Source organism: Acomys russatus, chromosome 10 (genome assembly GCF_903995435.1).
Source record: "Acomys russatus chromosome 10, mAcoRus1.1, whole genome shotgun sequence".
Classification (NCBI taxonomy): domain Eukaryota; kingdom Metazoa; phylum Chordata; class Mammalia; order Rodentia; family Muridae; genus Acomys; species Acomys russatus.
In genome coordinates, this window is record NC_067146.1 from 64,968,365 (window position 1) to 64,993,165 (window position 24,801).

A 24,801-nucleotide genomic window follows, 5' to 3' on the forward strand; every position below is an offset into this window, starting at 1 on the left:
AGCATCTAAAAAGATGATTATATGGGTTTTTTTTCTTTTAATTTGTTCATATGATGAAGTACATTGATGGATTTCTGTATATTGACCCACCTCTGTATGCCTGGGATAAAGCCTACTTGGTCATGGAGAATGATATTTTTGATGTGTTCTTGAGTTTGGTTTGCAAGTATTTTATTGAGTATTTTTGCATCAATGTTCATAAGAAAAATTTGTCTGAAATTCTCTTTCATTGTTGAGTCTTTATCAATGTGACTGTGGCCTCATAGAATGAGTTTGGAAATGTTCTTTCTGATTATATTTTGTGTAATTGTTTGATGAGACTTGGTATAGCTCTCCTCTGAAAGTCTGGTATAATTCTGTGCTGAATCCATCTGTTCCTGGGCTTTTTGTTGTTGTTGTTGTTATTGGGAGACTTTTGATGACTGCCTCTATTTCCTTACATGTCATAGAACTATTCAATTTGTTTGCCTGATCTTGATACAGTTTTATTAATTTGTAGCTATCAAGAAAATTGTCCATTTCATGTAGGTTTTCAAATTTTGTGGCATATAGGCTTTTGAAGTAATGCCTGATGATTCTTTGGATTTCCTCAGTGTTTGTCATTATGTCGCCCTTTTCATTTCTAATTTTGTTGATTTGAATACTCTCCCTCTGCCTTTTAGTTAGTTTGGCTAAAGGTTTGCCTATCTTGTTGATTTTCTCAAAGAATCATTTCTTGGTTTCATTGATTCTTTGAATTGTTTTTCGTTGATTCTAATTTATTGATTTCAGCCCTGAGTTTGATGATTTCTAGCCATCAACTTGTCTTGGGTGTGTCTCCTTCTCTTGCAGCTTTCAATATTCTTTCTTTGTTCTATAAATTTAGTGTTTTGATTATTATATATTTGGAAGATTTTCTTTTCTGGTCCAATCTATTTGGAGTTCTGTAAGCTTCTTGTATATTTATGGGCATTTCTTCTTTAGATTAGGGAAGCATTCTTCCATGATTTTTTTGAAAATGTTTTCTGGGTCTTGCAGTTGAGAGTCTTCATTTTCTTCTATCCCTGATTCTTTGGTTTGGTCTTTTCATAGTGTCCCAGACTTCTTGGATATTCTGTGTCAGGGGCTTTTTAGATTTACCATTTTCTTTGGCTGCTATATCCATTTCTTCAGTCATATCTTCTAACTCTGATATTCTTTCTTCCATCTCTTGAATTCTGTTGCTAATGCTAGTGTGTACAGATCCTGTTCTCGTCTCTATGTTTCCCTTTTCCAGGATTATCTCTGATTGAGTTTTCTTTATTGCTTCTATTTCAATTTTTAGGTTTTGAAACCTTTTTTCATTCCTTTCTCCTGTTTGATTGTCATTTCTCGCCCTTTGCTAAGCTTTTTTGTTCAATTCTTTCATTTCTTTCTTTGTGTATTCCTGTTCTAGTTTCAGGGAATCTTCCTTCAAGGCGTCTATCATTTCCATAACCTCAGCTCTGAAATCCTACTCTTGTGCCTTGGATGCCATAGTGTCTCCTTGGCTTGTTGTAGTAGTGGAACTGCTGGTTCCTGGTGGTATCAGGTAGTCCTGAGGATTGTTGTTTGTGTTTTTAAGCTGACTTTTTCCCATTGTGATGCCTCTGGTTTGAGCATGTGCCTGGTGCCTATTTGGACACCCATAGCTTTTGGTGGGTTTCCTGAGTGACCAGCAGTCAGATCCACTTGTGTTCCAGACTGTGGTGTCTGTTCAGAGTTGGAACCCACAGACGCTGGTGTTTTTGTGGGCCAAGGCTCACTTGCACCCTGGGAATTCAGAAGCTGCCTGCCACCACTGGGCATATGTCATGCACCCAAGCATCCTGTGGTTGTTTGGACACCAGGATCTTTCTGTGGGTGCATTTTCTGAGTGACCTGAAGTCAGATCCAGTTGTGATCCAGACTATGGTGTTTGGTCAGTGTTAGACACTGATATTTTTGCTAGCCAAGGCTTGCTGTGCATGCCAGGATTTTGGAGGCTTCAAGTCCATTTCAGTGGGGACTCAGGACTTTTCTGTATTTTTGCCGGGTGGCCAGAGCCTGGACTGAACTTTTCTCCACACGATTTGTACCCCTCTCACCTGTGGAATACTCATACTGGTTTTTTATGATTCTCATATTGGTCCATATGTTGCTGAATAGTCATTGCTGTCCTGCTGACCAAACAAAGCATGTGTGCACATTTCTGTGTGGGTCTGTATAAGTGTATGTATATGTCTGTGTGTCTGTCTGTATGTACACACACACATACACACACAAACACACACACACTCAGATATCATTTTGAGGCCAATCTGAGCTACATGAGACTCTTCCACAAACAAAACCAAAAAAATGTTGTAGTTACTGTATTTTTTTTTTATATAACAAATATTGCTATGTGGTAGAGAGGTCAAGGTTTTTATTCTTTAGGATTGTTGGTTTAATATAATATTTGAATCAACTTTGTTATTTTCCAAATTCTGTCTATTGGGGTTTTTGTTTTGTTTCATTTTTTATTTTTGGTGGAAAAGATATTTTTATGTTTCCCAGCTGACCACTGCCTCAGTCTCCCAAGTGTGCAGACTATATCATCACACATAGTCTGTTGGGTTGTTAGCCATGTTTCTCACTTGGCATTGATTTCAATGTATATAATATTTATAAAGAGAATAGATGATATTACAAAATTGAGGTCTGCTCATCTGCATCTCTCCATTTACTCAAATCTTCTTTAGTTGATTACACTATTACATATTTTAAAGACTTCTCATTCATTGTGTAAATATGCTATATTTTTGTCTTTTTAGCATCTGATGGGTATTTGCTTTATTTCCACTTATGGATCATTTATATTTGTATACAAGTTTTTCTGTAAATAAATGTTTTAATTTCTCTGCAACACACAGGTAAGAGTAGTACTGTCGAGCCATAGGAAAGCTATCTCATAGGAGGTACTAGTAGCTTATTTTCCAAAGACCAGCACAATTTTGTTTTCATATTTTAAAAGTCTGAAATTTCTGTTTTCATATTCTTCTCAACTACTTATTACCTGATATTTTGATTATTCTCCAGTAATAGGTGATAAATGGTATGTCATTATGATTTTGATTTGCAATTTCCTGGTAACTAATAGTTAATAAAGTTGAACATCTTTTTATATAGTTATTGACTGATATATCTTATTTAAATAGTTTGGCATATTTTAAAATTAATTTGTTTGTATTTGTTTCTATTACTGAATTATAATTATATGTGTGTGCTTATGTGTATATAGTTGTATATGTGCATATTCTTTTTTAAAGATTTATTTCTTTATTATTATGTATATAATGTTCTTCCTGCATGTACACCTGCATGCCAGAAGAGGGGACCAGATCACATTATAGATGGTTGTGAGCCACCATGTCATTGCTAGGAATTAAATTCAGGAGCTTTGGAAGAACAGTCAGTGTTCTTAACCTCTGGGCCATCTCTCTAGCTCTGCATATTCTTTTAATCATACGTTTCTTTTACTCTATGGATATATTTTACCTTCTCAGTGGTATCTTTTAAAGCATTGTTGCCTCCATCAATCCACCCATCCTTCTTCCTCTCTGTCTCTCTGTCCCTCTCTTGCTCATCTATCTACCTCTATCTCTATCTCTCTCCTGGTGCTGGAGATGCAACCTACAGCTTCACAGATGCAAGTCAAGCACTCTACCATAAAGCTAAGCTGCATCGCACATAACACTTTGGTTGTTGCTGTTGTTGTTGTTTGGGGACTAGGGTTTTGCTATCAAGTTATTGCTGGCCCAGAACATTTGGTCTTTTTGCCTTAGCCTGCAAAGTATTAAGTTTATAGGCATTTGTCTTTATACCCATCTCTCAATTTTTAGTTTGGGTAAAATATCTCTGTCTTTCTGTGTGTCTTTTCATCTTTTCATCACAGTGTCTGTACTTCTCTGTCAGGGCATCTGGTCCCTTGGCTGCCTAAATTCACAACGTAACTGAAAATAACCTTGCACCTTTCTCTATCTCCCAATAGCTGAGATTATTGACTGGTTTGTCTCTTGGTTGTATGTGGGACTGAGAATTGACTCACACAGTGGGCTTCAATCGTGCTAGCAAACATTACTAACTAAGCTACAGCTTCCAGTTTTACCTTTTCATCTGAAAGTTAAATTTCTAACTATTTGTTATTATTTGTAAACATCTTGCTAAATTTAACCATTAATACTAAACTTTAGTTCTATCTTTTAGTTTTAGTGCATATAATCCTATAATTTAAGAATAATACAATTTCTGTTACTATATATATTTGCATGTAGTACATGTAAGTTGTGCATGCATGCTTATGAAATGATTGGTTGTAAGCATTGTGTCTTCTTGGAACCCCTGTCATGCCCTTTACAAACATAGCTAATCAGAAACCATTTCCTAGATGTGTAGTCACTTTCTGATTGCCTGCAAGTGGGCAATCCATACTTGTAGACAACCTCTTGTTTTTGCAAATAAACTTTTATTTTTAATGTATGTGTATGGGTGTTTTGCTTGCACCACCTGTGTGCAAATATCTGCAGAGGCCAGAAGAGGTTGCTAGATCCCACATAACTGGAATTACAGATGGAACTAGAAAAGACATCTTGGAGAAACCAGGGTTCTTTTCAATGACCACTAGGTACCAGGTGGATGGAAATTTGTTGTTGCTGCTTTCTGGTTTGGATGGTTCCTTTTGTCTCTCAGTTTGTTTTGTTTTAAGACAGAGTTTCTCTGTGTACCTTGGCTGTCCTGGAAGTCACTCTGTAGACCAGGCTCGCTTTTAACTCAAAGATCCACTTGCTACTGTCTCACCAGTGCTGGGATTAAATATGGACCACCACCACCTGACAGATGGCAAATACTTGAGTGACAGATTTTGATTTTTCCACTGAAGGTTATCCAGCCCAACTCAACTAGTCTAAAACACACTTACTTCATCACTGACAAATGCATATTCAGATGTGCATATAAATCTAGTTATCACAGGTTATATAATTTATTAATATAAAATGAAATTCTACGTTATGTTCTCTTTAAGGCTAACTGTCAACTTCCAGAAAGTACTTTCATCTTAAGTGAGCTTTCTGACATCTTCCACTTCATTGAAGTGGGAAACAAAATATTATTATTGTATAAAAATTGGGTAAGTATAACATAACTCCTTGTAAGTACGTTCACAGTTTAAACAAGGACATGTTAGTAACTGTGTTATTCTAGATCAGAAAGTATCCTTATTATAATACTAAATTTGCTAAATTGCACGGCCATTGAAAACTTAAGCATTTTGCTTGTAAAACAATCTTTTTTTCTTATAACTATGCCTCTTAGGGCTAGATATGTAGCTCATTTAGGAGAGTGCCTGTTTAACATGAACAGAGGCCTGAGTTCTTGATCTCCAGTATGCATAAATCAGGTATGACAGTGCATGCATATACTCTCTACACTCTGGTAGAGGACAGAGGATCAAAAGTGTAAGGTCAGGGCTGGACAGATGGCTCACTAGTTAAAAGAACTGGATGCTCCTCCAGAGGATCTGGTTTCCATTCCTAGAATGGTTTAAAGTTACAACTGTCTGTAACTCCAGTTCAATGGGATCAGATGTTGTCTTCTAGCATTTTGAATGCTACAGACACTCTATGTGTATGGTACACAAACATTCATGCAGTAATAAAACACCCATAAACTTAAAACAATAAATAATTTAAAATTTAAAAAATAATTTTAAAAAAGGAAATGCAAGCTCATCCTCTGGTACATAGTGAGTTTGAGGTCAATCTGGGATATATGACATTTTCTCTCAGAAACAAAGAAGGAAAGACAGATGGAAGGAAGGAAGGAAGGAAGGAAGGAAGGAAGGAACAAACGAAGGAACGAAGGAAGGAAGAAGTAAGAAAGGGGGTTTCTTTGATATAATTAGATGTTTAAAAATAGACTCAAAACATCCTAGCAGTAAATAAAGTGATGAAGTTAAGGACAAGAATAAATGTTTTTTTTCTTTAATTGTCAAAATCGATGTTTGCTTATTTTTCTTTCTTTTTCTAGTTACCTATAGAATTCTCTGATGTTGCTCTCGGTGATATTATATTTATGTTTGACTTGACACTCAAAATTAACTTAATGAAATGTGACTCATCTGCAAAACTGGTGGTATGTATGTTTTCTTTATAAAGAGATTTACTTAGCTCAAAGTGTTAGAGGTTCCGCAACATGAGGTAGGAATCGTGAGGAGGTTGTTCCCATCTCTTCACTACCTTATCTCCTACCACCAGTATTAAAACATGAGGAGAACCAAAAGAGAATTTTGTCATGTGCTAAAAAGTGGTATGGCCTCACTTTATAACAACCTGTTCTCACAAAAAAATAACCCATTCTGTGAGGCTAATAGTAAGCCCTCCCCCCAAGGATAGTGTCCCATAGCCTAATTACCTTCCAGGAGGTCCAATTTAAAAGCTAATTAATAGGAGTCTCACAAAGAGACCATCAAGGCTGGTGGATCTGGACCCAGGTTGGGGGCACAAATTGTCGTACCAACCAAGAACAACTCATGCAGTGAACTTAGATATCCTGCCTAGATCTAGTAAGCTGTTCTTTTCCTCTCCACTTTTTCTCTATTTGATTTCATATATTGCTATATTCTTAGTGTTAGTCTTTAGATTTTTTAGTTTCTCAGAGCTTGACTTACAAGCATAAACATATTTAGTACTATTTTACTAATTCCTTGAGAATATCATAAAGTGTATTTTTATTATATTAAGTACTCATCAAACAGCTCCCAGGTCCACCTTCACCTCTCTACCTACCTAATTTAGTGTTTTTTCTCTCTCCAGCCAACCTCCTGTTTTTAAACCCCAATCCAATTTGTGTTGCTCAAATACTCTTGGGTGTAGAGCCTACCAGGGGTCACATCTCTCCCAGCAGTTGTGACACAGAAATATCTCTTCAGGCAGGGTTGTGATTTAGTACTCACATTTCTCGCATGACTTCATTCTGGGATCATGTGTGGACTGAGTTTGCTGTCAGGATCACTGTGAGTTTATGTGTTATTGTCTTCAGAAACACTTTCCTTGTAGTCATTCACCGTTTCTGGATTTTACAATATTTCCAACTCCTCTTCTGTGAAGTTCCCTGAGCCTATTGGGAAAGGGTATGACTTCAACCATATCACTGAAAACACTGAACACTTGGCTCATAGAACATGGAATGAATCAACCGAGTTCTGACTGGGAAGCTTTATTCCTACTGGCTAGCTTTTATGGTCCTAGAAAGTGCTATGCACACTGCGATGAGAGAAAAGTAACCATCAGTCTGGCCTGGCAATGAATCCTGCAAGTGGCAGTAATTACAGTCCTGACAAGATATACTAGCTGATGCAATATTGGCATGAGTGTTATGGAAATAACCAACCATTTCCTGATTCAATTTAAAGCTCAGTCTATGAGATTAAACCTGGCACCATTATCAAGGCCAAGAAATTTGTGCCTAAGTAGTCAGAAGTCCTAGAGAACAGCTTACTCTTATTATTCTGCTAAATGGCTATAGTATTAAAACAACTACTAATGACTTATTGCTATATCCATAGAGTATTAGTGAATTCTCAAATTTCATCAAAGAATCTACTTACAATACATGTCAATTAACACATGGCTCCATAACTGCTCAACATGCAACTAATAACAGATTACAGAGTACACAGCCCTTATATGACATATATACCCTATATATCGAAATATATTTCCTAATTTTTAGATGATGGCTGATTTGATTACAGAACTTACTTTCTTCTCTGACCCTCCTCACAATTGTATTATTATCACACATTATATATAACATATATATGTCTACATATTATATAGGGATAAACAATGTGCACATAGTATATAATATATTGACACACAGATATATTTATATGAGTAATTCCCTAGTCACTATATTAAGGATTTTCCAAACATTTTCTAGGTCATTTCTCAGGAAAGGTCATATTGATTTATGACATCTAGATTTTAATAATTTACTGGAATGCAGCATCGTATACATTATTGTATATATTGTAAAGTTAAACAGCATTGGCCATATGTATAAGACAAAAATGTCTAGGGTACCATGTCTACAAAAGAAACCATTTCTACAGCAAAATATTCCCTTTTTATGCTTCATTAATTACATATGACTTTTGCAAATGCACCAGGCCATAAATTCCAGGTAATTACAATAAGCAATCAAGACACAAGGAATATTCTCACAATAATATTCCAAGGATAAAGATTCTCCCTCCATTGTTACTAGGCCCTTTTAATCACTGTGTCATCAGTCAGTTTGACCAAGCCATACCTATTTTCATCTGCCAGACATTGTGGCAAAGGGAAAAAAGTAAAGTCTTTTCTTCCCAAGTATAACCTTCTCATAAAATTCCTTTAAACAATTACTTCCATATGTAGTATTTTCCTCTATAGAAATGTATAGTCATCATGCTAATGAGTAGATACGTGAACTTTTACAAGTTATACATCATGAAGGACTAAGACATCATTTCAAATAGTAATTCTCATGGGCACTTGGAAAGCAAACTTCACAGTTCTGTTTTCCAAAGTGTTTGATGTACAAAGTCAAAACTATGCTCCAAACTAATCTAACTAATCCAAATTAACCAATTCCAAAGCAATAATGCAGAAATGGAAGACTCATATATAATGAACAGTTGGAGATAATGTGGGCAGTAGAATAAGATGGAGATTTTCAAGCTAGGCCTTCACTAAGCAAAAGAAATCACAGGTATTTCTGCCTGCTATAATCAGTGGCCACTGTGTGTCACTCAGAACCATGGGCAATGTTGTCTAGCAGTCAGTGTTGCTGGAGCGTCTGAGAACTGCAGACTCCTGAACACAGGAGTCAGTAAAGGACAGGCATGGAAAGGGGGTAGGAGGAAGAAGCACAAGGAATAACAGAACAATATCCCAGAATTATATAAATGTTTCAGTATGTGGCAGTAGCAGAGATCTGAAGTATGGTTCCCAGCCCCGAGTCACATGTTCCCTTACCTAAGATGGTAGGAAGCTTATATGGGCAAACACACCTGGCCTAGATTATCTATTAATCAAACTGTCATTGTTATAAGGTAGGCAACAAGGAAACTGTCTTAACTCATGATTCCTAAACATTGATTTATTGTCCATGTGATAGACCTGAAGGTTCAGAGGTGTGCTGAAGGGTAAATCAAAGGCAGCCAAGTCTGCTGTATTCTAATCCAAAGAAGTTTAGCAGAAACAAGACCAATGTCTATGGTAGTGAAGGAGTAATGACAAATTAGGAAAACTCAAGACACTCCCATTTAGAATGCTCAGAACAATGCCCCATTGCGGTGTGACTTCCTGAGACACTGTTTTTGAGACTTCCAAAGCAGATGGCTATAATTTACAGAAAACATCTTCTCAGAGAATGTCTTCCCTCTGTCTTCTTCCTATTGCCAACAATTCTTATCTCTTCTACAGCCTTTATGGTTAATTTCTGAACTTTATACGCTCATACTAGGCTTCAAAAGGCTGATGGTAAATTGTGCTCTTACCATGTTTGATCCCAACATTAATGATGAGTACCATAGTAAGGGATCAATTTAAAATTACTTAACAGTTCATTCCAAGTTGCTACTTTTTGCACATGAACATAAAGTGCCACAGTTTGTATGATCCTGCAAATGTAAAGATTCAACAACACCTTTCTTAAATTATAAGTATGTAGAAGGGTAGCATTAAGATACAAAAGATGTTAAGTATAAATCAAGCCTGATGCTTTGTGCCTATGACTCCAGCACTCAGGAGGTTGACAGGGCGTATTAGGAGTAAGAGGAAATTTATGGTGAGACCTTTTGTAAGAGCAAAACCAAAGGAGTAAATAATAAAGAAGTACTAAAAAAATCTATAGGACATATTTTTTTGTAAAAAAGGGGGGAGGGGCACCAGGTAGCCTGTGCTGGCCTTGAATTTGAACATGATATATGTCACAGATGACCTTGACCTAGGCCTGTGACAGAACCTTCTCCCCCACCATATGATCACAGCCTATCAGTTCTCATCCAGGTAGCCTGCTTACCCTTCTTCTGAGTGCCACAAGGCCTCCCCTCCAAGGAGAACTAGTTAAATAGGGGGCACCAGAGTTCATGTCAGAATGAGCTCCCCCTCTCCACACACATGTGGAGAATACACTGTTCATAGGCTAAATCTGATTAGGGGGAGGGTCTAGGTTTCCTGTATGCATTGTCATTGGTTGGTACAGTAGTTTGTGCAGGTCCCCCTGGATCCAGATCCACCAGCCTTGATGCTTGCTCTTCTTGTGGGGTTTCAGTTCCAGGGGGCTTTGCGTCACACCCTGGGCTCACCACTAGGCCAGCAGGTGCTTGTGCTCTACAGCCCAAGATTCAGTCTGAGGTAGCGAAGGTACAGTTGGTTATCCTGCCTTTGGCTGGCTTTGGAAACTCTGCCCTTGAGCACTGGGGCTTTGGGTCCTAGGTTCAGTCTGCCTGAGAGTGTAGGAACCACCCGCTGGGTGGTTGGGGGGTGTTTGGCTAAGTTTCTACCCATCTGCTCAAGCCATGGCACCTCAGTTGAGTCCCACCAGAGCACAGGGACTACCTCCTGGGTTGTGGCAGTTAGCTAGGTTTCTGCCCAATCTGTTCAGGCTGTTGCGCCATGGTTCAGTCCCTCCAGAGAGTACAGCTACCACACCATAGTCAGAGAATGTATCCACACTGCATCCCTCCCCCGACTCTGTGTGGGTCCTGTTTGCCTCTGTGGACTGTAGGGGTGATCTGAAATCAGATCAATCCCAGATCCACACTCTGGGCTTCCCCCTGGTGTTCTGTAATCCACAATTCAGTGAGATAGTGCCCGCAATAGGCTGCAGGACCGGCCATGAGGCTTTCACTGGACTGGTGGGGTGGTCTGAGGTCAGATCCACCCTCTTTTTTGGGTTCTCTCCAGGCCAGAAAATCCAGATGTTGGTGTTTCACCGCCCATAGTTCAGTCCCAGATACCGAGTCAGTGATATAGAGTGCAGATGCAGCTATCAGATGGGTATGTGGCCAGTGTCTGGTTACTGAGCATCTGTGTTCCAGGGGCCAGTTCGATGGCCTGAGGCCAGACCCACCTGTGCTCTGCACTGTGTGGACCCCTCTCACCTAGGGCTCTCCAGGTCTTGTAGTCTGTTGCTCCCAGCCAGGTCCCTAGGCTCTGTCCTGCAGATCAGATACTGTGCATGGTCAGTGCCACCATCTTGGATCGCTTGAATTTCTTTCTAAAACTGTTTTATGTTTATGTTCTGTAATTGTGTAAGCTACCATCTCATCTGCACATGGAGTTCAGAGGACAACTTGTTTCAGTCAATTCTCTCCCTTCAGCATGTATGCTCCAGAGAAGTAATTGAAGTTCGGAGGCTAGGCAGCAAGCTCCTTTGCCTGCCAAGCCATCTCAACAGCCCCAGATCTTGAATTTTCAAACCTCCAGCCTCCACCCCCAGGGGCTCTAGGCATGCTTCACCATTCTCAGTTTAACCCCTGATATAGTCTTAAGATCCAAAAGAGAACGAACTAAAACTTTTCTTTTTCCAAAAGTCTGAAGCTATGGCATCTCCAGAAATCATGATACCCCCATTCTTTATACTGAAAGTCAGACGAAGTCACCTGGTTGAAGACACCATGCGTCAGTTAAGACAAGCTGAAGTCTCAAACTTTAGAAAAACACTAACGGTAAAGAAAAATGTTTCACTGGATTTGTGTGTGCGTGCACGCGTGTGTGTAAGGGGCAATTGTAACTAACGAGCTGCATTCACAAACTTGGTAATTATTTTTAAGTTTTCCAGAAATGTCCCCTTTCCCTTGAGAGAATGGAATGAATGTTTAATTATATATTGAATTTCAGGTTAACTCATTTATTGATTACTGTAATGACATAAAAACAACAATTTATTTTACAAATCTTCTAGTCCAGCTGAACCTCTAGGTGTCTTTTTTTTTTCTTAAATGAATATGTGTTCGTATGTATGATCCTAGGATTAAGACCAGGGTTTCTGCAGATGCTAAGCAAGTGCTTTACCACTATGCTACATTCCCCAGCCATATGTATTTTCGTTTGAGTTTGTTCACATATCTAACAGCTAGATAGATATTGGCTATGCTATGGTATTACTGGCTGAGGACATTGCGTTATGCTTTATATATCCTTCCTTCTCTTGGGACCAACAAGCATGTTCTGCTCACAGCAGTGCTGGAGATGCAAGCTAGTAATTGTTAAGTATTGTTTGAGCCAAAGAAGGGTCATGAATGAATCCAAGCCAAAGGCTGGGAAAATATACTAACCTCTCAATGGGAGGAATTGCAAAATCACATTCAAAAGAATTCAATCAAGAAACAGGGAAGAACTGGAACTGTTCATGCACTCAGAAGGTAACAAGTGTAGCAGGCACTTTCCCCTGTTGAGGATCTAGACTTTCTACAATGTAGGTTTCAATTCCAGCCCCTCCTCATTTAATCCTTAGTGGATGCCTGTAGAGTGTTTACTGTGTGGCACCTCAGGCCATTTGCCATATTGCATACAGAACAGAATACTAACTAATGGGAGTAAGAGCTGACTCCTGGAGTCCAAAGGGGAGCGGATTTTCCTGATACCAGCTGAGAGGGTAGGTGGTAAACTCCAAAAGAAAACAGATCCTAGAGGATAGTACTCAGACCAGAAAGGACTAGTTCTCAGCATGTGATTAAAATAGAAAACAAATAAATAATTTTATTTTAGAAACCAGACTCATTTTGTATTTAGTTTTCTTATACTTTGTCTGTGAGGTTATCAGTAGAAAATTCTTTCCTCTGGAGGAAATGGCTTTCCCTTAAGGAAGATTTTAACTTCAAGACAGATACAAAATAGACTAAGCATGACAAGACTGTCCTTCCTAACACTTGACTTCACCATGAATCCTGACCAGGCCAAAGAATTTTATCAAACATCAGAAGGAACACTTTCTCAGACAGAACAGAAGAGCAAAAACTGGAGAAATGAAACTCAAGGATGTGCATATTGAAAAATATAAGGCCTGGGACTAGTAGAGTGTTTGCTTAGCATGCCCTGGGGGCCCAATCTAATCCCCAGCACCAAAAATTAGATATACAAATAAATGAAAGAAATTAAATTAGCCAGAAAAGAAATTATCAGACCGGGCAGAGTAAAGTCAAGTCAGCACTTGGCCGTCAGATCCAGAGGTATGGAGAGCTGTTAAAAAAGAGAAAGACTTTGAATAGAGGCTGGAGAACCCAGCACATGAGAGTCAAATTGCTCAGTCTGAAAGATAAGACAAAGACAGACAACAAGGTGAAATAACAGGAGAATTTCATGGCTCAGGGGTTTGAGGCATATCAGAATTTATATCAAGGTATTGTTTCTTCTTCCATGGTAAATGATCCAAGCACTCACTATCTTAATGACCTGAGAATAAATAGGCTTCTGGCTTTCACTGCTTGGCAGCAAACTGAAGGGAGACAGAGTGTGAGAATGTAAACCTGTGTGTAGATCTGGCAGTTCTAGTGAACTTGCGAGTGTCAGAACAGGCTAAAGGCTTTCCCATAAAGAGCAAAAAGCTGAGTTTTAAATAAGATCCTTGAAGTAGGTTCTCTCTCTCTCTCTCTCTCTCTCTCTCTCTCTCTCTCTCTCTCTCTCTCTCTCTCTCTCTCTCTCTCTCTCTTAGGTTAATTTTGTTAATGAAATTCGTCATGAGAGTGGAGGGGTGAGTTCAGAGTTCTTCCACTGTATATTTGAAGAGATGACAGACCCCAAATATGAAATGTTTATGTATCCTGAAAATGGTTCCAGCATGTGGTTTCCAGTCAATGTAAGTTATACCTTTCTCATAAAACATTACGTTGCTGCAATATGAAAGCCATAGGCAATAGTGTAACATCAAGACTGGCTTCTCTGTGTTGAGTATTAACACTTCACCCACAGAGCAGCAGCTATGTGTTGGCATGATATGGTAGCATGTAGGAAACCATGTCCTGCTCTGTGTCCATAATTCATGAATTTTTTTAACTGTGGAAAGATACTATATGTCATGGATATCCTAAAAATTTTTACATAATTTCTAAGGGATAGTTATTTGGGATATGCCCTTGATTATGAGAGTTATAATACAGAATTATTAGTAGAAACTGTTGGTGAACTACCAGAAAAAGCTGCTAATTCTGAAAATTTGGCTGATTTCTTTGACTATAATATTTTTTCATTTTTATACATTACCGTATTCAGTATTCTACTATGCATTCCAATCTAGACTTGAACTTACAGTCCTCCTAGCTCCACTTCCTTAAGTATTTGGATTAAAGGGGTCTACCACACTCAGCAAAGCCCTCACTTTTAAGCATAGTTCTGCTTAGGAGAAGACAGACAGACAGGCAGGCAGGCATGCACGTGCATGCACACATATACACAATTGTGTTTTAATTTGTATATGGCTTGATAAAACAGCAAAACCAAGTTGAACCAAAGTATATATTACAAATTATAGGATAGGAAACTGACTAGGAGAGGCCATTGAAAATTGTACTGTGCTTTTAATTCATCTCAGAAGTTTACCTGAGGAGTGGGTAGGGCAAGAAGAGTGGGGATAATAAAGAATCTGTGAGTTATTGAACCTCATTAGCCTGCTAACAGCAAAAATGGCACTGGCGTTTCACAATAGGGACACTCCCTCCATTGGGTTAAAGTTTAGGTCTGGGAAGTGTTTTTGTGGTTTTGTTTTGGTTTTCTAACCAGGACAAAAAGATTCAGAGAAGACAAGTAACAGCAGCTGCATTAGTCTGTCTTTGTTGGCATCTCTTTAATGAACCCCCTGAGTACTTTGTTAAGGAGAGTAAGCCTATTCAGTGCAGAGTTCTAGAAGTCCAGGGGCATGGTGCTGACATCCATTAACTCTCATAGTCTCCTGGCACAAGGCATCAAGGTAGGATCTCTGCAGGCGAAGAAGCCACATAGTGAGACCGGATGCCAGAGTGAGAAAGTGGCCCCGTGAGAGCTACTCCAGTGCTAAGCCCCATGTGGGCTGCACTGCTAGATGGAGACATCCTTGACATACCGCTCATCTGGCATTCATTCTGCTAAATTAAAGTGTCAGTGCAGAACACTCTTCCTTCCTCAGCCTGACTTTTCTCTATGAATTGGAAGGTCAGGACCTTAAAGTTTCTCATGAAAACTTTGTAATTCCACCTGAGTGTATGGCTCTGCATTTCAAATACACTATCAGTAGCCAAAAACTCATTTACTTAATGTTTTGTATTGTTAATTTATATTGAAAATTATAAAAGAAGCTAGGCATGGCAGCACATGGCTATAACTCCTCACTTAGGAGGTACAGGCAAGAGGAGTCCAAGGTCACCCTCAGCTGTACAGTGAGTTTTGAGAACATCCTACATGTATTAAACAAACAAACATAAACAACAGAAATAAGATTATGGAAGAAACTTCCATTGTATTATGGCTTATAAAAGAGTAGGAATTTTTTATTCCTTTGAAACTCAATTTGTGCCTAACTTGTGATGTTAAGTAGAAAAGGAAGATAAACTTTGTTATTTGTTAATCTAATTGTGCCTTTGTAGATCTGATTACTTACAATAGCTTAGGGATTGTTTTCAACTTTGTTTTACAGCCTAAGTTTGAGAAGAAGAACTATTTCTTATTTGGTATCTTATGTGGACTCTCCCTACTCAATTTAAAGGCTATCAACCTTCCTTTTCCACTTGCATTATACAAAAAGCTTCTGAACCAAAAGCCATCTTTGGAAGATTTAAAAAAACTCAGTTTTCTCTTGGGAAAGTAAGTACATATAATTTGCTTTTTAACAACAACATTAAGCCTCAGCTTTTTTAAGTATACAAAATATGACACACTAAGAGACACAGGAAAGGTCTTCAATCTTAATATTGTGAGCCCTTTACATGAGCTTCCATTAGTATGACTTGCAATAGAGTAACCCTTCAGAAATGAGAAAAGTCAGGTGGTCCTCTAATCATAAGAACTAATACAATAAAGACTTTGGACCTGGGCTCTTTTTGGTTTTTTTTTTTTTTGTTTGTTTGTTTGTTTTGTTTTGTTTTGTTTATTATTTGACAGAGGGTTTCTCTGTGTATCCTTTGTTGCCCTGGACTCTTTTGTAGACCAGGCTGGCCTCAAACTCACAGAGATCCACCTGCCTCTGCCTCCCAAGTGCTGGGATTAAAGGCGTGCACCACCACACCTGCCTTGGACCTGGGCTCTTTATCAAGGTGGAACATACTTAGGGGAGTTCTCAGGATATGTGTGGGTCGTCTGTCTTATTCTATAAATACATATAATGCTATAAGTGAATACACACATGTGGCTTACAAACATATGTAGTGTATAAGTGTGTATGTATATTGTTTATAAATAGGTACAGTGCTTTAAGTTCATATATATGTGGTTTAAGTGCATATATGTATAGATAGATGGTTTTTAAACAGACAGTGTTATAACTTCATATATACATAAATATAGTGCAATAAGAGAATATACATAGATGTATTTATAAATTGATATGGTGCTATAAGTATTTAGATATGTGATTTATAAATACAATGTGATAGGTACATATTATAGATGGGGTCTATAAATATAGTACATTAGTATGTATATATACAGAGATATAATTTATAAATATAGTATTATAAGTACATTATATTGGTGTGGTTTATAAATAAAGTGCTGTGAGTACATATATGTGGTTTATACATTGATTTAATGCCATAAATGTGTATACACATGATTTATAGAGATCTAGTGCTATAAGCGCATATATATGTATATATGTGTGTATATATATATATTCACACACACGCATATATAGATATCAAAATCTTTATCAAAAATGAAAGCATGCTCAGGCTAACCCGTAAGTGAATGGATGTACATGAAATGCCGCTTTTCTGCCAACAAATTTTTCTTAAATTGTTGACAACAAATGGAACAAAATCATTCCTTTTTTTCATGGACCATTAATGGTAACTTTTTATTAGAGCAGAGTTTCTCAACATTAGCAATTTTTACGTTTTGGAGGTTTACGTTTTGAACATTTTGGTTGGAGATCCAACCCTGGGTCTCTCCCTCTTAGGCAAGAGCATCCATTGAGCTATCACCTTAGGTATCTGGTTGGGTTTTTGTTGTTGTTGTTGTTGTTTGTTTGTTTTCTGGGTTTTGAGACAGCGTTTCTCTGTGTAGCTTTGGCTGTCCTCGATTTGCTTGGTAGACCAGGCTGGCCTCGAACTCACAGCAATCCACCTGCCTCTGATTCCCGAGTCCTGGGATTAAAGGCATGCACCACCACACCTGGCAGGTATCTGGTTGTTTTAATTCTCGTTGTGGGAGGTTATTCTGGACATGGGATATGTTTAATAGTGTTTGCAGTCATTACTCACTAGATGAAAACCTTTATTTGTGACAACTTTGAAAAATAAATCCTCCCACCTTAGTCATTGAATGCTCCTTTCTATAATCATTTATATAATACACAGTGGTCTCAATGATGTAGAGCAGACTAACAAATCAAATTCTAAATTGAGATTTTCTAGGAAGATGAGTGGGAGAGAGTAAGAAAGGAAATTTATACTGAATTTTGTTCATGTCTACATTACTTACTTATTGAATGATTATCACTTTGAAATTTCATAATTTCAATGTATTGTATTTTAAATTGCATCTTTTCAATAGGAATCTGCAAGAAGTTCTAAATTGTGAGGCTGGTGACATTGAAGAACTTAACATGTATTTTTCTGTGAGTAGCAAGAAATTGAGATTACAGGTTGTCTTTAATCTGATTGTTTTGGGTAGGAAGGGGAAGTTAGTAATGTTGAACCCATGCTAAGAAAATATTATACTGCTAAGATATATCACCAAGCACTATCTATTATTTTAAAAACAATTTTATAGAACCTTTAATATGTAATATCCATATTTTAAAAGATAATTTATGTATTAAGGAAGATATAAATTTTTTATTTGCCAGGTCATTGTAGCTTAAGCCTTGTCAAGGCCAGTGAATTCAAGACCAGTCTGACCTATGTAGCAAGCTCCAGCTCAGCCAGGACATCATAGAGATACCATGTCTCAAACACCTCAAAAACAAAAAGCCGTGTGTGTGTGTGTGTGTGTGTGTGTGTGTGTGTGTGTGTGTGTGTGTCTGTGTGTCTGTGTCTGTGATTGAAGTTTGGAGCTGAATGTGGTGGTACATCATAGAAGGATGGGGAGGCAAGGCAATAGCAAGTTGGAGGCCACCTTGGGCTACATAAATAGACTATCACAGCAAACAAAAGACTGAACTGAAAAGTGATTATCCATCTCCAGTAGTCATTTTAAATTGTATGGGGAAGATGTATGGACAGTAATAGCAGACCTATGTTTATGATTATCAGTCAATTACATTTTGGTTACAGATATACTGGGATCAAAAAGATGTTGATTTAATTCCAAATGGGATCTCTGTACCTGTGAAGGAAGCCAACAAGTAAGATTACAGACCTAAATATATATACTGTTAATAGGCATAAAGTATTTATATTGATAGAATTTAAAATATATTTGAGCTTCTTGGATGTTTGTTTTAGTTATTTGTCTTTTATATGGATAAATGTCTGTGTCATCTAAGATATCTTTTAGTCCCTATTCTATGCCATACACTATTTAAATATTGGTGGTGGAGCTATGAAAAAGACAAAATATATAACTTATATCTTAGTAGGCAGAAAGCTGATATTCAAATAGACCATCATGTAGTGTGTTAAGTAAACCAGCTGGTACCAGCTTATGAGATCTGACTACAAAATTTTCATCACTATCTACAGGTTATTCCTAAAAGTACTAGTAGTTTGAAGTCAGCCATGGCAGGCATATTAGAGCACAAAAATTTGGCAAACATTAAAATGGGATTTTTCTTTCTGTCTTTTCTGGTTTTCTTTCCTCTGTCTTCTTTCTGTATTTCTTTTCCTTTCTGTCTCCTTACATCCCACCCTTCCTCTCCTTTCTTTTGAAAAACTAGTTACTGAACATTTAGCAGCATAGGGTTAGTTATAGGTACATCAGAGAGAGGTGATTGAAATAGGCTGTTTAAAAGGAGTTGGAGGAGTTACCATGTGTCTAGTGGCAACCCCACCTAGTGTACTTTCATTACTATAATGAAATATCAAATAGTGGGCAACATAATAAAGAAAAGAGTTTTGGTTATCTCACAGTCCTGCAAATTCAAGGACCATATCAGTGAGTGGTTTTCTTGTGGGCAACATCTTGAGTATGAGAGGGAAGTACCTGACAGTCATAAGGAGCGCGAACATGTGTCACTTTCGGTCTTCCTCCCTCGCCATAAAAGGCTACCAGAGTTTAATCATGGGGCTCTACTGTGATGATTTTGTGTAACTCTAATCACTTTACAAAGGCCTCACCATAACATTATAGTTAGATCAAGTTTTTATTTTCTCACTACCCAACAGTGGAAGAAATAATTTTCAACACATAAATTGCTTGCAGGACAGAGTCAATCCACACTCACACTTTACCATGTGCCACTGGGAAATCTAGCACACTGTGGAATGTGTGGATTATACTGCAAGGCCATTCTTTATTTCCACAAATGTTCTGATGAAAGAAAGATGTGTGGAGGAAAAGAAGGGCCAGCCCTTCTGTTTCCATTTCATTTCATTTTCATATGAAAATCTGATGATGGGATAGAAATTGCCAGCAAAGAGGAAGCATGATATGCTGGAGAAAAGGATTTCTGCATGGCTCTCAAGAGGCAGGAAGACCAGTGTGAAATACATCGAGGCAAAGAAGCTTCCTATGATGTGAAGGCACATGACATCCCATAGTCATCACACTCCACACATTTTGGGTTTTATTTTGACCATTCTCTATGTGGTACAGTACTTCCTTATGATGCTGGAGAGCAGCCAGTAAGGGAAATGGCTAAGCTATAGGCTAGATGTATCAAATGCATTTTCCATGTCTAATGAGCTCATTGGGACATATCCCAATTGAAAGTCAAGGAGCACTTTATTCAGATTGGAGTTACAATTCCTCTTCCCAATAAGGAAATTGAGAACACTCTAAAGTCTGAATCCTTCTTTTATATTCTCTAAGGACCTTTGTCCTAGTTGGTCACGTTTCACTTCCCTGTGTTGCATAGACTTGTGGGCTACACAAAATAAATATATATTTTTTTCTCAATAGAGTGAAAAGAGCAGAACAGATAATATGTCACTGATGAGGTATATCATTGTTTCTACTTTTCTTTCCTCAAGGAAAGACTATGTTTCTAAGTGTGTTGATTACATTTTTAACATCTCTATAAAGACAATTTATGAGGAATTTCATAGAGGATTTTATAAGGTGTGTAACTGGGATATAATCAAGTATTTCCAGCCTGAAGAACTAATGACAGCACTAATCGGGAATGATAATTATGACTGGAAAAAATTTGAAAATGTAAGTGACAACCTAAGTGCCCTCTAACTTTTCCAAATAACTGATCCACATTGCTCCAGAAGTTTCTGTAACTCTTTTCTCTCTTGTTCTCAAGGACTCACAGTATTGCTATGGATATGAAAAATCACATCCAACTATTCTACTGTTTTGGAAGGCTTTCCATAAATTAACTTTGGATGAAAAGAAAAAATTCCTCTGTAAGTACTATAATAGATATTAATTTTTTCATTCATTAATTATTTTTTTAAGATCCCACTAGGATGTTCCCCTCCCTCATCTTCTCCTAGTTCCCCCTCCCCCTTTCTTCTCAGAGAATGGGAGACTTCCAATGGGTATCAACCTACCTGGTCATATCAAGTATGTCTGGGCATATCTTCTTCTATTGAATCTAGGCTAGACTGTCTGTTTATGGGAAAGGGATCCAAAGGCAGGCAACAGAGTCAGAGGCAGCCCCTGCTCCTGCTGTTAGAATTCTACATGAGGACCAAGCTGTGCATCTGTTACATGTGTGGAGGGCCTAGAACTATACCATGGATGCTCTCTGGTTGGTGGTTCCATCTCAGTGTGCCCCTAGGTGTCCATGTTATTTGATTTTGTAGGTTTTCTTGAACCTCATAGGCTCTTTCAGTCCTTCCTCCACCTCTTCCATAAGATTCCCTGAACTCCAACTAATGTTTGGCTCTGTGTCTCTATATCTGTTTTCAATAGCCTCTATGTGAAGCCACTCAAATGACTGTTATGCTAGCCTTCTATCTGCAAGAATAGAAGAATATCATTATTAGTGTCAGTGGTGGGCTCTGTCAGTTGAGTCAGTCATTGGTTGGCTAGGTCAAAGGTTTTGTGTGTGGATTAGTGTCCCCATCCCTCCACTGGAAATTCAACCTGGCTACAGGAGGTGGCAATTTCTTGCTCCATATATCCTGCTGGTAGGCATCCAACCTAGGGTCACAATTATAGACTCTCTGGAGTTTCTTTCTCTCCCACAGATGCCTCCCACTGATTTTAGTTCTCTCTCCCAGCCCTCCACCCTTTTCCCCACACCTGAGCCCCACTCCAGTCCCCTCCTTACATCCTCTTTCACCCAGTTCCCTCCTTCCATCTACTTTATGTCTATTTTTATCTCTCATTCTGAGTAATATTTACTGGGGTGTAGGGGTCTCACCTGTCTGTCCCGGGTGGCAGCAGGCCTCTGTGAATGTAGACTAAGCTGTGGGCAGGGAATGGGTTACATAGAGGACTGGACAGGGCTTACTGCTCTTGGGTTTGCTGGGAGGACAAGTCAGGCTAGGAATTGTGGGTAGAGTGGTCGTATCTGGTAGTCTCTGATGGCTGTAGACCTCTGAGAATGCAGGAAAGGCTATGGGCTTGCCTTTCTTGTGTGGCAACAGGCCTCCAGGGATGCTGGCTGAGATGTAGTCTGGGAATGGGGTGGATAGGGCACATATATACTCATTCTTAATGTTAAAGATCATTCTTAAAGGGAAGGCACATATATTCACGGCATGAATTTATAGAGGACAAAACCAAAATGTTATGACTTTTCTAGGCTTTGCCTGCCCTTGTGCACTTTTCTCTGAACAAGAACAAAAATGTGAGCTCAATATTTATTAAATGTTATCATTAATTTCTTCATATATATATACATATATATATATATATATATATATATCTTGAGTTATCATAGATGAAAAAAATCTCAACTAAATTGTATTCCTTTCTAGTTTTTCTTACAGGACGTGATAGGCTACATGCAAAAGGCCTACAGTACGAAGGAATAGTATTCCGTTGTCCTCAAACTTTCAGTGAAAAAGATAACCTAAGATCATTGACATGTCACAATATTCTAGACCTGCCTAAATATTCTACAATGAAAAGAATGAAGGAAGCACTTCAAGTTGCAATCAACTCTAACAAGGGATTTGTCTCAGAGTAGTGATGCTGAAATAATCACCTCCCAGCAATTCAAATGGCCTTGGGAATTAGGTCTTTCATTTTTGGAAGGAAAATATCTTCTGTTTTTCCTTAATCTAATTAATGAAAGAGGTTAAAGGATTTTACTTGCAATTAATTGGACATTTTTTGAGAATAAATAAGTTCTAAATATTTTAGTGAAACAAAATTCTGTAAAATTATTTCTGTATTCCTAAGTTTGCTATTTTAGAATGTTTTGGCTGAAATACTTTCTGAACAACAATTATCATTTAATAGTATATTAGTATTTAAAATATTCAGTATTGGGGACTAAAGAGAAATCTCAGTGGTTAAGATCACTGGCTGCTATTCCAAAAGATCAGAATGTAATTCCCAGCACCCACATGGCTGTTCATATCCCACCTGTAACTCCAGTCCTAGGTGATCCAACACCCTTTTCTGGCCTCTCAGGCACTGCATGAATATAGTACACTGCCACACATGCAGACAAAACACTCATATATGTACATTAAAAATAAACTGGACAATAAACAAAATGGTAATTATTTAAAATGTTATTGTATAAATAACATTAATTTAAAGAATTCACAAGTTTAGACATATAAACAAAAATATACCCAGCTTTCAACATGTTTTTGAAGCATATAGATATATATTTTGTATTGCGGAATATATTCAGAGTTCTGATTTTAGTAAATGCTAAATAATTTATTTTCAATATCTAAGTTTACAGTCCTTGGAAGATATTTATATTTAGGATAGTATTCCAGAAGTCATTTTAAATGTAGATGCTGTTATTTTGGTAAAATACTGAGCACAATAAGGGAATCATACCTAGTTGTACTCAGGAAAGTGTGAAGAAATTGAGATAGTCTTAATATGATGCTACAGGGTAAATTAATGGAGCAACATAACCACTATGGGAAACGACCGATTCGTATCGTATACTGGCTCTATTTATTGTTAAAACTTAAATTGCATTGTACAACTTTTAAATGATTTCATAAACTCATATAATTTGCCATAACGCTGGACTGTGACAGGCCCTCATCGTAAAAGTTCCTTTCCTGGAAGGATGTTGCATGACATTTTATCAGACTTCATAAGTGAGTTGATTTCTGGACTCAAAGGAAACCACATAAACTATAGATATAGATCTTTAAACGTTATAAAATGATTGTCATCAACAGCAACAACAAAATTCAACAAGTCCTTAGAATAAGGGATACTCTTCAATTAATTATCTGAGCCCAGCATTGCTCCAGTACCAAAGATATCACAACAAAAGCATAGATATGGTATGTAAACGGACATCAAAATCCTTCACTACATTTTAATGTGCTGATCACATCCAATAAAATGAAGAGATACTGCCTTACAACCAAGTAGGAAATAAGGTAGAAATGCCCTAGAAATCAACTAAATATACCACATTAATAGGAAAGAACACCTGCATAATACCTCAGAATAGGCAGAAAAAAAAACTGGGCAAAACTTTACACCTAGTCATGTAAAAAGCAAACCAGGGCTAAAGGAAACTGCCAACTTGATAAATACATACAGTTAACTTCTTAATGGCAAAAAAACTGAGCGTTCCCCACTGCCTAGGAGGCAAGAAGACCTATCATGTCCATGTAACATTGTATTCTGAGTATGGATTTATATGATAAAATAAAATAAAAGACATTAATGCAAAAACAAAGAACTGTCTTATTTTTATATTATATTAACTATGTAGAAGAGTCTACAAAAAAGACTAAGAAAATTTAGAAAGAGCTCAGGAAATAAGATCACAAACATACACTAAAAAAAGCATCATTTACAATATAAAAAATAGAAAATATCAGAGGGTAATTTTAAAAAGGTTTTTTAAAATTTTTTATTAATTTATTCTTGTTACATCTCAATGGTTATCCCATCCCTTGTATCCTCCCATTTTCTTAAAAAGGTTTTAAAAACATATTTTTACAATAAAAATAATATTGTTGAAAGAAACTAAAAAGTCATAAATTAATATGCACAGAAGAGATCATATTTACAGATAGCAACATGCCATTTTCGTAGGTTTCTTTGATGTGTGTATGGTATGTGTCTGTGTTTATATGGTATATATTTGCCTCTGTGTGTGTGTGTGTGTGTGTGTGTGTGTGTTGTGTGTCTATCTGTGTGTGAATGCTTGCATGTGCATGCACATGTCTGTCTGTCTGTCTGTGTCCGTGTGTGAGACTTGCTGTGTTGCTTACTGTTTTGAATGATTGTTTGGTCTCCAACCCAGAAAGGCTGAGACTACCGACTAACACATGTGGCCATTTAATTTAATTCCAGCATTTTATCCTGAAAAAATTGATAAACTGAT

The 24,801-nt window shown here is 37.6% G+C and overlaps 1 protein-coding gene across 1 annotated transcript in view; it reads left to right on the forward strand.

Annotated features, from left to right (window-relative positions):
* Window positions 1-23,366, forward strand: part of Herc6 (HECT and RLD domain containing E3 ubiquitin protein ligase family member 6) — a 63,849-nt gene extending 40,483 nt beyond the window's left edge. Inside the window, exons 14-23 of the mRNA XM_051152292.1 lie at window positions 5,042-5,146; window positions 6,046-6,150; window positions 11,603-11,737; window positions 13,723-13,866; window positions 15,676-15,842; window positions 17,751-17,814; window positions 18,473-18,543; window positions 20,330-20,513; window positions 20,608-20,710; window positions 22,235-23,366. Of these exons, the coding sequence (XP_051008249.1) occupies window positions 5,042-5,146; window positions 6,046-6,150; window positions 11,603-11,737; window positions 13,723-13,866; window positions 15,676-15,842; window positions 17,751-17,814; window positions 18,473-18,543; window positions 20,330-20,513; window positions 20,608-20,710; window positions 22,235-22,446 (1,290 nt within the window). The 3' untranslated portion in view covers window positions 22,447-23,366. The remainder of the gene's footprint in view (window positions 1-5,041; window positions 5,147-6,045; window positions 6,151-11,602; window positions 11,738-13,722; window positions 13,867-15,675; window positions 15,843-17,750; window positions 17,815-18,472; window positions 18,544-20,329; window positions 20,514-20,607; window positions 20,711-22,234) is intronic.
* Window positions 23,367-24,801: the final 1,435 nt, after the last annotated feature.